At 38.6% G+C, this 13,448-nt stretch overlaps 1 protein-coding gene across 1 annotated transcript; it reads left to right on the top strand.

The window, feature by feature from the left end:
• Window positions 1-1,017: 1,017 nt before the first annotated feature.
• Window positions 1,018-7,627, top strand: LOC135475843 (carboxypeptidase B-like). The gene is made up of 10 exons (XM_064755783.1): window positions 1,018-1,142; window positions 1,362-1,446; window positions 1,910-2,137; window positions 2,985-3,086; window positions 3,611-3,718; window positions 4,711-4,821; window positions 5,331-5,415; window positions 6,037-6,239; window positions 6,517-6,601; window positions 7,440-7,627. Exons 1-10 carry the CDS (start codon window positions 1,063-1,065, stop codon window positions 7,625-7,627), a joined length of 1,275 nt encoding a protein of 424 aa, XP_064611853.1. The 5' UTR covers window positions 1,018-1,062.
• Window positions 7,628-13,448: the final 5,821 nt, after the last annotated feature.

A 13,448-nucleotide genomic window follows, 5' to 3' on the forward strand; every position in this document is an offset into this window, starting at 1 on the left:
CTACGGTGGCATTTATAAGCGCTAAAGCAACGAGCAAGTAGCAAGTGGTGCTGGATAAAGAAAGGTTAGGATCTTAATGAGTACATAAATGGTGTTGTTTAAGATTCTTTACCGTGTTTACCGGAGATCGAATCCGGACTGACCCCGAGATAAACCACCTGAATTTGGCATTTTCTTGCACAAACTTATCACAGCTCCATCGACCACTCATTGTTACTAAGGTCCCATAAACAACGAGTGAAGGGAAATGTCTAAATTCCCTGCCCTAGCGGCGGATGTATGGGTTGACAGTCGTGCTGCTTACAACTGAGCCTCATCGTACTCCGCCATACTTTACGGTACACGACAGAATATCAGATCATAATCAATGACAAAAAAAGTTAATTTATTGTGAAACAATATAAAAATAATTTATTGATGAAAATGGCCCATGGACAAATAACGTGACAAATGTTCGTCCCCGGAAATTCATACTTTCAAAAAAATACAGGAGCAGATAACCTATTGATGGATGATATGACACTAAAATAACTGCAGTCTGGTGGTTAATAAACGAATATAAAAGACACTAAAAAGAATTAGTTCCAATAACAAGAAGGATAATAGAAAGAAGAAACACATAGCACATGTGTCTTTGGCGGTTTTAAGTTGCAATAGGCATAGGTGTATAGGTTATACATACATGTACTTATGACACATTTATAAACTGCATGTAATAATGACCCTCAGGTCTTGAGAGATATGTAGTTGAAATTCACTTACAAACCCTAAAACCTGCAAGGAGGTCCAAGAGGAACATATTATATGGTAGCTATATCAGACTGGGATATTATCATAAGCCACGTGCACCGTCATTCCGTTACTTATTAACCACATATCACATGGCCAAAGTCAATGGTTTGACGATGTCTGTACTAACAGATAACGGCTTACCTCAAGTCAGTCAAATGAGGGAGGGTCAGGTCAGCGTATAAACATCAGGTGGGATATGTTTAGTGATCATGCGGGAAGAGGCCTAGCCGGCAGAGCAAACAGATTTGTTCATACGTTCAACCAGGCAGCATGAGGGGTCTGTTGACGATATTGGCGTACGTCCTGGCGTTCGTGACGTTAACGCTAGGTGAACGTATTAGATATGACGGGTAAGTGTTTAGGCATAGAGCACTTGCCAAAGAATCGACTTAGAATTAAAATCGTGTCAGTTTATATTAAAATAGAAAAACATGAGAAAAAAATGAACTGTTTGGACATATGTGTTTGAAATAAAATAAATAGCTTCACTTGATTGCAGCTCGGAACGGCAAACTGCAAAACAGTTGCAAGTGAATATGTCTTGATATTTAAATTATCTTTCTCCAAAGCCACCAAATATGGCGAGTGATTCCTACTTCTCGAATCCAGCTGGATTTTCTGGGCATTCTGAAGGAAGAGTCACAAAAGTTTCAGGTAATAAGAAGACGACTTTCTACAAGGGCCTTAAAAAGATATATAACAAATGCATTGTTTGCAAAAACCCCTGTGTTGGCGGTTAATTTGAGCAAAGTGTTAAGAAAATAAATAGCGGAGTGGAGCTTAAAGGCATAACCCCATTGGAAAAGATACTGGTCAAATGTTAAGCATCTCATAAATACAGCATATTCGGATGTAACATAGTACACATTGTTGTTCCTTCGCATCCACACGATCAGTGTCCAAACACTGTACAATGTTGATTGTTCATTTCGTAAAATGTTCAGAGACTTACACGTATTCTGATTTGACATCTAATAGTGTCTTCTATATTCTACAACAGAGATCATGTATTTTTTGTTACGAATCCTGGCATCGAGGCGTTGATGAAGCTGGCTAGGTGGGTGCGAAGCAGGAACGACAATCTTGGAAAAGAATAACTCTACGTGTAACATTTCAGTTGGACTTCTGGAAAGAACCATCGGCTCTTCACAGACCAGTGGTGTTCAAAATACCTCCAAGCAAGCGTAATGAGATTTACATCCGACTCGGACTCCAGGGTCTGGTTCCAGAAGTTACGTTAAAAGACCTGCAGAAGAACATTGAAAAGGAAGACGCTCTCTATACTCAGAAGTCCTTTAATGGGTTGGAGAATTTCGACTACAGCAAGTACCATCCTTTGTCTGATGTAAGAAACTTTTTAGAATAGGTTTGATTTTTGATGTTATCCTTGTCCGATGGTAGGTCTGTAACTTTATGTGTGCAATGGACCATTCATCTCAGACACAGTCGTGTGCACACACTTGTAAAATTTCCCATATATTTAGAGTTTTAAATCTTCAGAAAAGACAATATACACAGGTACCGGAAATAGAATTACGAAAAAGTCTCACGCCACTTGACTACCGTTCCTTGAGATTATTGACCAGGAGCGTCCACCTTGGTCGACTGCTGGTATACGAATGTCTGTTTCGACATCTCGATTCTCGTGTTCAGAAGAGTAGCTCTTGTTCAGTGAGTGTCTTGACTTAATGGAGAAGAAAATTTAAATATCAATCAAATACCATTGAAGAGAGTATACATTTCCTCGCAGGAGCATGCCATAAAAAATTCTAATATGTACCTCAAGGTGATAAATTATAAATAAAGTCCGTGCCAACCGCTCTGGGCGACTCCATTTTGCATAAGAACTAGTCCTGAAGTCTTCTGTGTTAGGAAGAGAATTGCCGTCGGAAACCGCCGAAGTACAGTTCGTACTTTACCAGTTGAACTCTTCCTCACAGAAGGTAGCGAACGGTACAGTAGTTTTCCGCTTGACAATCGGGAAACCGGAATGTCGGACGTAGGTTCCGAGTTTACACGAACAAGCTGACAGTTTTAAGGACTCTCATTGGCTGAGAGGCAACACACCTCCAGCATAAAATACAGGGTGTTAAAGATGGAGGACGTGATGGACTCAGGGATTTATGCCACGTTTGCCGTAAATTTTCTTCTCCCTTAATTTTCTGATGTGCATATACGTTACTATACTACAGGTGAATGCGTGGATGGAACAGATGGCAAACAGTTACTCAAACCGTGTCGAACTATTCAACATTTCCAGCTCTTATGAAGGAAGGACAATTACAGCCATGAAGGTACATAAAATGTAGGCTTTCGGTAATCTGTTTTCTCACACTATATTCCACCAAGAAGTGGCTTTTGGCAAATGACCAACAAGCCATAAATTATGTATGTATATAGCCACATTTGATAGCTGTAACGTGTTTCACCCCCGTTAATTCTGAGCTCATAACTTTGCTCGTACCCAAGTGTTTATAGGCCTATTGTTACTTGAAAGTCATTGTTATCGAAACAATAGAAATTTATCAGAACATGGCTAAAAGTATCTTTGAAAATCAGTGTTTAAAATGTTGTTCATATTAGAATCACTTAAGATGTATTGAAATGAGCGTTGATATCTGGACACAGGTTTAACCAGAAGAGAAGCATTAGCCCCACTGAAGTAGCCAAACATTAGCATATATAATCACAGCCTGTTGGCTTTTTAATTGTTAAATTCGCCATCGAGCAAAATATTCTTTGTGTGGAATAAATCAACAAAGGGATTGACAAAACTGTTAAACATATGTTTAAACGTTATTGTTCCTATTGTTCTCAGATAACGGGTGCAAACAGCAGCGATTCAAGGCCTGGTTTTTTCTTCAACGGAGGAATTCACGCTAGGGAATGGATATCCCCTGCCACTGTTATCTACATGGCCGCCCAGGTATTTGCCCCACCTGACACATTACTATCAACGAATCATAAACATGTCAGTTTGAAATTAATTTCACAGAACTCCATGTACAAATTTTCTCCCTTTCCAACACAAATTTGCAGCTGAGAAATTTTACAATGAATATATCAAAGCAGCTCTGCAATAGCACCTAGACCCTGTACAACATACCTGATTTCAGGCTATAAGGTAAACACGAACAGCGATGTGTGAATAAGTGTTTGTTTAATGGATCACTTTCTGTTTAACGTTGCTTGCAATATTGTTTAGATCACGACAAGACCCTGTCTCCGTGTGGCATGTCATTTAATGCCAACATTTTTATTGTGTTGCTTCTCTTGAACGCCATTACACAAAACATGATGCTTCACATTACACTAACAACTGGGAGTCCAGTACTGGGCATATCAACTCAATTGCTCCGTGTCAAAGAATTAATATTAATCTTCATGCAGTACATGTATTGCGTCTTATCCGTATATCACAGGAATGCTAAATATCATAATCTATATATTAACATATATAGCACTGTTTTTCTCCAACTACTAAGTCATCACAGATAAACAAAGTAATGCCAAAAAAAAATGCAATTGAACGATGTCAATAATTTGATTTTCCATAAAGTAAATCACAAGAGGTACTGGGCTGACTTAATAAATGTCAAAATATTGACATCTTCTAAATGCATTTCTTTATAGTTTGTTTTATTATTGTGTCAAGGCAAATCATGCAGTGGGTCGTGTATAGACGCCATTGAAAATTCGAAAACACAGAGCCACATGTGTAGGTTTAAACTATAAATGGTTACATAGATCTCTACATGTGGTGTCATAGAGAGCTGCAGACATTCGCCCGTTGAGTTCATTGAAATTGTTTATGTCAACATGAACATAATATCACAATGAAATAATAGTACAGACATTGATTGCATAAATCGGTTATATCAAATATTAACTCAGTTTTCTTCCATTGCTTTACGTCAGCTAATCGAGCAGTACGGCAAGAATCAGGAAATAACAGACCTACTGGATGAAATTGACTGGTATATACTGCCGGTTTTTAATGTGGATGGTTACGAATATACTTGGACAAAGGTGGGTGGGAAATCTGCTATACTTATATGTATATGGGACAAAGAAATATAGTTATCACCTAACAGAAAAAGGAAAATTTGCCACATTCCTCGAAAAATTCCTTGAAAATTTCGACTAACGCAACTAGTGCGTAAATGATACAGGCTGTATCCACCACAGTCGCTCGGGCCCTGATCAATCAGGTCACAGGCTTGAATCCAGCTTATGCTTTTTCGACTGCGGTTTTATGTTAGAGGGTTTGCAAGGTATATACATGTATGTATAAATGGCAAAGAGTGGTGCTTGAGATTACTATATACCATCCACCCGGATTTCACCATGTATAAATCTAACCGCCGTTGATCATATGACTAAATTCCTTAGTGTAGCACTTCAGTGCGCAATAAACATCAATCAAATATATAAATCAAGTAAATGAACACAGAGTATATCTTTCTCTGCCTTGCACTTTGCGTCATAGTTCAAAATGACATCGGAGCTAAAATGCAACCGTCCGTTTTTAAACGTAGGATCGCAACTGGCGGAAGACTCGCTCCAAACATTTTCTGTGCCATGGGGTTGACCCTAACCGCAACTGGGACTGGGAATGGTGTAGTAAGTGCAAACTTCATGCTACGATAAAGAACTCCTCCACAGTATGTAAAACAAGAGCAGCGAAAACTGTGCGATAATTGGCAAATGGTCACACGTAACCGGTGAATATATCAATTCAAACCTCACCGAAATGGAAACGTTCTGATGTGGATGGAAGCTTCTAATTATATTTGGACAAGGTGTGTGTCGTCAATTTCTAAGGCGGCTACTTGGACCGCAGAGAAAAGCCTAAAATAAAACCTCTAGTGTAATGCTAAATTTCATTTTCGTTTATTCCAACGTTTTGATAAAACTTTTTGCACAAAGTGTTTTTAAATAAACTTTCTGTTACTTTCAAACTTATTTAGAACAGTAAAATTTACCTGTTTGTGGTTGTTAAACATTAGCTGCTTTATGAAATTATACAGTATTTGTGTAGTCTATTTACTATTTCGAGTGCTTTTAATTATAATGTCATAATTTAGACATATCATATGTAGTTTATTTATTGTCTATTCTTGAAGGTTTTCCAATGCACAACAAAAGAAAAACTCTGTAATATAACTGAAATGTCAATTCAGTAATAGGATTTATGAAAATGCAAAACTTTTTTTTTAATTTGTAATTTGTTTGTGTCCACAGAAAATGGTGCTAGCAAAGACCCCTGTTCAGATACGTACTGTGGACCGAGGCCGTTTTCAGAGTCAGAGGTGAAAGGCGTGGCTGATTTCCTGAATTCTGTACCAGGGCGGTTCCGGGCTTACATCGACTTCCACAGTTTCTCTCAACTTTGGATGACACCATGGGGATATACTACAGCTCTCCCCCCGGAGTTCCCAGTCCAGGTTGGTACAAATGTATAACGTGAAAATAATTTAAACTTTTTCCAATCCAGTATAATTTATGTCGAGCAATCCAAACCACTTTTGAATACCACTTCTCTAAATAAAGAAACAAGGTTCATAGTTGGCCGGGTGATATAAAGATTTCTCCGGGAACTTGACTATATCATTTGACCAAGGTACATCCATGATGTTTGAGTCCTTTGAGTTCCTGGTTGCGGTTATCAGTAAATCATGCACTATTCATGTAAAGTATTCAAATGTTATTTATATTTGACAGGATAAATGCTCCACGACAGCTACTGATGCGCTGACCGCTGTACACGGCACCGAATACAAACATGGGAACATAGCCAGTACTATATGTAAGTGGTCGGTGAGGTACCAAACACAAGCTTGAAAACGTAGTCAGCACTGTCTGTAAATAAGTTATATGGAACCCAAAACAAGTATAGAAACATAACCAGTGGTATCTGTAAGCACCAAACACAAACATGGAAAGATAGCCAGCATTATCTGTACATGACTTAGGCCTATAGGCCTACGGAATCGGAAACAAATATGGAACAGGACCAGTGGTATCCGGAAGTGACTAACTAGGGCATCAAACAAAATCTTGCAAACATAACCATTAATGTCTATACGTATATAAAATAATTACAGCATCTAAAACAAAACAGAGCAGCGATAACGGTGTGACAGCTGGCAAATGGCCGCACGTAACTGGTGAAATACGCCTTCTTGTGAAACCGTCTCTGTTAGTGTTTCATTCTATAGATCTAGCCAAAGAAAGCTGGCTTAAACCGGTGGTACATGTCATGTGGCATTAGATTTAAATAACTTTTTACTTGTGAAGAAACTATTTTAAACGTAAGAGACGCGTAGCCTTCAATCCCCACCCTCCCATGCAGCCAATAAGCCGTTGTTACTCGTCGACACTGCATGTAATATAATTAAAGACGTACAGTATAGAGCGTAAGACCAAGCAGTCACGACAGTGTGATAGCTGCCAAATGGTTAGGCAGCCTCTTGTCAGTTTACCTCAGTCAGGGTTTTATTCTGACTGTTCATGTAAATGCTCAAATAGTAGCAATTTGCAGGCGCCCTAGCACCATGGCTTCAGGAGAATTACGTAAAAAAAATGCAGTGATGTTAATCGCAATTTATTAGACGTCACTGGGTTTTTTTTGTTTTGTTTTTTAGACACTGCCAGTGGAAGCAGCGCAGACTGGGCGTTTGGAGCGGCCAAAATACTTTACTCTACTGCTGTGGAACTACGGGATACTGGAGAGTACGGCTTCCTTCTACCGGCAGACCAGATCATTCCGTCAGGGGAAGAAACTCTGCAAGGGTTACTGGCCATGGCAAAGTTCATTTTGAACAATCCCTAGAACACAGCTATGTTAAACATTAATAAAGTATTTATCAGACTTTGTTGATGTAATCGAAATAGCAGATTGCCTACGTCACGTCAAATTTAATTTTAGGGGGAACGAAACAGATTGCGTTCTTCAGTTTACATACAATATTGTGTTTAATGGATTGCATGCCAAACATAAGAATCTCATGCCTATTTTGGGGTTGAATGAATGATTATGGCTTAACGCCACATCGGCAATATTTCAGCCATATCGTGGCGACCATTTTGGGGTTGAAGTGAATGCAGTATTCAACACGTTTTCACTTATATGTACTTCACTGGTGTTTTCCCCTGAAGTCAAGAATATTTCACTGATACGACGGCGGCCAGGATTATGGTAGAAGGAAACCCACGACCATCCCCAAGTTGCTGACAGACCTTCCCACGTAAAGCCGAAAAGGAAACCACCATGCGCTGGGCTTGAACTAACAGCGACCGCATTGGTGAGAGGCTCCTAGACCATTGCGCGGCGCTGGCGTACTAACCCTTCAGTCACGGAGGCCTCTTGTTTTCACTTTTAAGACGGCCGTCAGGTAAATACTGCCTCAGGAAACCGGAGTGCCCGTAGTATATGTCCACCCTTCGTCAGATATACAGTACAAGTAATCAGAGTGCCCAGATTGAACTGGAATGCCCGGAGTAATCCACCGCCTTTCTCCAGGCTTGAGGGAAACTGGAATACCCAGAGTAATCCACCGCTCTTCTCCAGGCATGAGGGAAACTGGAATACCCGGAGTAATCCACCGCTCTTCTCCAGGAATGAGGGAAACTGGAATGCCCTGGGTTATTCACCACTCTTCTCCAGGAATAAGGGAAACTGGAATACCCGGAGTAATCCACCGCTCTTCTCCAGGCATGAGGGAAACCGGAATGCCCGGAGTAATCCACCGCTCTTCTCCAGGAATGAGGGAAACTAGAATGCCCGGGGTTATCCACCGCTCTTCTCCAGGCATGAGGGAAACCGGAATGCCTGGAGTAATCCACAGCTCTTCCCCAGACATGAAGGAAACTGGAGTGCCGGGAGTAATCTACCGCTCTTCTCCAAGAATGAGGGAAACTGGAGTGCCGGAAATTATCCACCGCTCTTCTCCAAAAATGAAGGAAACTGATATGCCGAGAGTAATCCACCGCTCTTGAACAGTTATGGTGTAAGCCAGAATACCCGATGTAGGCCACGGCTCTTGGCCAGTTATGGGGGTTTAAATATATTAAATATTTCGAAACTAAGTAAGGGAATCATACCAAAATTACTCCAATTGAAGGTGCTTCATCTCACCACTTTGTCGCAAACAGTGATTTCGTTCTAGTTTAAATAGCAGACGAAAATTTGCTATTATTTGCATAGCGTTTATTTCAACAGAAGATTGATGTTAAGTTCAACATTAGATACAAAGTAAACACAAGGGTATAAACGTATGACAACAATAATTGTAGTCCATGCAAGAACGCCATTTTATTTCACATAAGTTTGCAATCAAATGCATGAGTTGCAATTAAATGACAAAAATAATATATTTTTATCCTACGCTTGCAAGTAACAAGTTTTGTATAGTAAACGTCCATAATATCACATCTGTCCTAGATAAAAACTGAAAATCGAAAAGAATTTAACAGAATCTGTCTAATCAGAATATCTCGTCCATTCAGTTTGAATGAAATGTCAACAGGTAGACAGGTTGGTATGCATAAAACATTTTCACTTTTGACCGTTATGTGTCCAGATTTTATCAGGTAGAATTCTTGACAATCTTCATGTTCATATTAAACTTATTCACTTGATATTTAAGAGGCTACATCTGAGATTCCTCAGTCAAAAATCAATCAGTTCTAATCCAATCGAATTCTTGTATATCCCAAATAATTACCTTCCACAAAATTTCAGGCTGCTCTGGGCACGTGTTACCGGTCAAAAGTGGTACTAGAGTTCATAAAATTTCTAAAGCGGGTCACACCATAGCTTTCTCAAACTTATTAAAAATCATTTGAACATAGTAATTAGCAGAGAAATGCGTCTGGTAACCAATGAAAAGCAATAACTTGAGAAAACTCGATTGGATTACCAAATATAGATTTTTGGGGTCAAAAATCTCAAATATAGCTTCTTCAATATGCTACACACATCCTATGTAAAATAAAATTACCTCATATTTATATATCATGTAATATATCGTGCACAACATGCACGTAAGGTGGGGTGAAAGGATTTCTGTCTAACATGTCGTGACAGAAGCACACCATACTTCCACTTGCAATTTTAGCAGGTACTAATGAAAAGCACAGGCACACCTTTTATATATTATACCACAGTAGGCCTACACGAATAGGGGATTTTATAAGAACACGCGCAAAGCTAGTAAAGTTCATTTGATCTTCATATTGCTCAGAAGACAATAAACGGAGGTATCACAAAGTAAAGAATAACATGAAGAAGAACAGAAACACGAGATAATAATTATGGTCAAGTCAGCAAGTGATTCCAATAATTCTACATGGATAAAAAACGTTTCCAACCAATTAGAACCATGCACCAGAAGGTAGAGCGAGACCTGGACACGTGCAATTCCCTTAAGAACCCATGTCACAGTTGATGGGTATACTCTTCAACGATTTGATTGATTGATGTTTTATGCCGCACTCAAGAATATTTCACTTGTAGGACGGTGGCCAGCAGTGTATGGTGGGAGGAAGCCGGGTGGTGGGAAACTACGACCACCCGCAGTTTGCTGGAAGACCTTACGACCGGACGGGAGGCCAGCATGAACTGCATTTGAATTCACAGCGATCGCATTGGTGAGAGGCCCCTGGGTTACTGTGCTGTGCCAGCACGCTAACCACAAGGCCACGGAGGTCCATAATCCACAATGGGTCGGCAACGAAACGTTACCTGTATGTTATTGTTCATGCAGGTTAATTTACGTATTTCATCAAATCAAACATAATCAAGATTTTTGTCTACTTTCGAAACAATTCGGTTCCAAATAAAATCTGATAATTGATATTCATTCATTCATTTATTTATTGGATAAGCCTTTTACGTCAAGGACCAGATCTTTCATCAGCTGGACCCAGACCAGGTTTAGGGTTGCAGGAATCCGGTTGTCCTGAAAAAGCCGCCATATCTAGCCAGGATTACGTGGCACACGTACGTTGTCTGTTCTTAGATGCGACAAACTACAATCTATAAATAATACATAGTATCTATAAGTCACTTTGTCTGTCTACGGTCCGTATGTCAAATTCTTAGCTGTGACAAATCCCCCTCTCTGTCCGTCTGTTTGTCGATCGGTCAAATTTGAGACCACCTCCTATCTTAACATAATTCCCTTTAACATGGGTAACTCACTTAAGGCTTTAGCGTAGGACATGTTGGTGGTCGCTGCATGATATTGCTAATTTGCAAAGGAATACTAAATTAAGGACTTATTTGCCAGAACCGACTGAATTGGTCTCATATAAACTCATTACAAAGTGCATCTATTCCTCTAAGAATTATATCACAATATGATGGACACAGTTTCATTCTTTACGGCCAGGATATCTTCTTTTGAATGTAAACGGCTAACAAGATAAAGCCTTTATGCAAAATAGTTGTTGGTATAATAGACATGTGATTTACAGTTGGTGCTAACAGAATAGATAAATGGCATACCATAATACCATAATAACTGTAAGCATAACATAGTCATATGATTTAGGCCTGGCATCAACCTGCGGATGGTCGTGTGTTTTCTAGGGCTCTGTCCGGTTTCCTCATATCATAATGATGGCCGCCGTCGTATAAGTGAAATATTCTTGAGAACAGCGTCAAACACCAATCAAATAAACAAATAAATACGATTTACTATTAGTGCACACAAAACATAGACAAACGGCAGTTAAAGTAAATGCCATGTTATGCCATTTATGATGGATGTTAGCAGAATAGACAAATTGCACACTATCATGACAACAGCTTTAAGCATAACATAGTCATATGATTTACTATTAGTGTGCACAAAACATAGAGTAAATGCCATCTTATGCCATTTACGATTGATGTTAATAGAATTCACAATGTTTTTCAATAAAATATACATATGATGAACACTTTATACATGATACACCAGAAAAGGCATACAATTTAAAAAAAAGGTTTATATATGTATGAATACATGTATGTACAAAGAGTAAAATACAGTGATACATTTGTTTATTTATTCATTTAATTGATGTTAATACGGTAAACTAATATATATATATATATATATATATATATATATATATATATATATATATATAACTGCCCTAATAATAGAACGATCGATATGCATCAGAAAACACTGATAAATGGACATGTCGATAATATATAATTCAAAAATGGCTAAGTAAGCCACCAAATTAAGATTAAAGTATGCCACATTTGGTGGCAAACAGATAGTCACGTGAAGATCCGTAAGTCCAGCGTTTGTGCTGACTACCAGAGTTCCAAAAAAGTAATGATCGACGACGAATATGACAAACTCACAGTACTTTATACTATTAATTAATTAACTTTAATACTATTAATACATTAATGCTACTAAGAGAAAAAATATCCAAGAAACAAGATAAGTTGCAATTCAATTTCTTTTCCTTTGACATACTCAGTGAGGAGCCTTGCTGATAAAAAAAATGGCTGAACTTGTTTCCCTTTCTTCAAACAAAACCCGCAACAACGCCTTGGTAAGGTGAAGGTGTAGGTATAGTTAACAAACAAAACTTATCACATTTGCAAAATGATAACTGCAACCTGTAGCAGTGGGAAAAATATCAAATATCATTTTATATATATCAGAATCTTTTATAAATATCAAATATCATTTTATATATAATATTCTTCCCAAACCTCACTTATTTTTGCCACTCATATTCATATGTGACCTACATCATTATTAAAGGTACATACTTGAAATTTTTAAGGTTATTATGAATTTGGCTCCTTGTCAACAGTTACATAAGAAGTTTAATAAAATGTCTTGTAACAGAATAACAGTATATATATGCTGTAACAATATAGCACCATTTAATGGAATGTGATAGAATTTCTCTTTCTCTCCATTATGGAAGACATACTTGACTTTGATATGGTCTGATGGTCACTACAGCCCTGTTCCCTAACTCTAGCCACTCAATGTTGAGCGCCAAGTGTGGAAGCGACAAGTACCCTTTTTCTACTTGGCTACTACCCGACCCAGATTTGAACTCTAATCTCCCAAGGTGACGCTCTAACCACTAAGCTACCGACGTTAACTGTTTAATCACTAGGCAACCAAAGCGGCTTGCTTAACTGGTAAATCGTGTACTAAACCTGCCCACTGAGATATATTCTCTGCAACTGATTCTTACAGGCATTTTCTTAAAGAGAATGTCAAGGCACATCAAAGCAATGTTTGTTTTATACATCACATTTACCAATATTTATTTATTTATGTGAAATATGAATGAATTAGCTCTACAAGGCTACATGTAGGAGCTCACTATGTTTATCAGGAAGTAGACCTTGAGCACCACAGGTAAAACAACCTAACAGGGCATTCCTGCACCCAGAAAGGAGGGCAGTTTTTGGCCACATTAGAGCCTTTGTACCCAAAGAAATGAGCACAGTGATCAGCCATATTTTGGGCATGTGAATTTGAGAATTGTTATTTTCTGCATTTACTGCTACAAAATGCAGATTATGGCTCATGAGATTCTGGATTGAAATATTTTCTACCAATCAGAGGCTCCACTTCCAATGCAGGCTACCATGGTGATGTGATGCCATTCTTGTATTT

This window comes from Liolophura sinensis, chromosome 9, assembly GCF_032854445.1.
Source record: "Liolophura sinensis isolate JHLJ2023 chromosome 9, CUHK_Ljap_v2, whole genome shotgun sequence".
NCBI classification, from domain to species: Eukaryota; Metazoa; Mollusca; class Polyplacophora; order Chitonida; family Chitonidae; genus Liolophura; species Liolophura sinensis.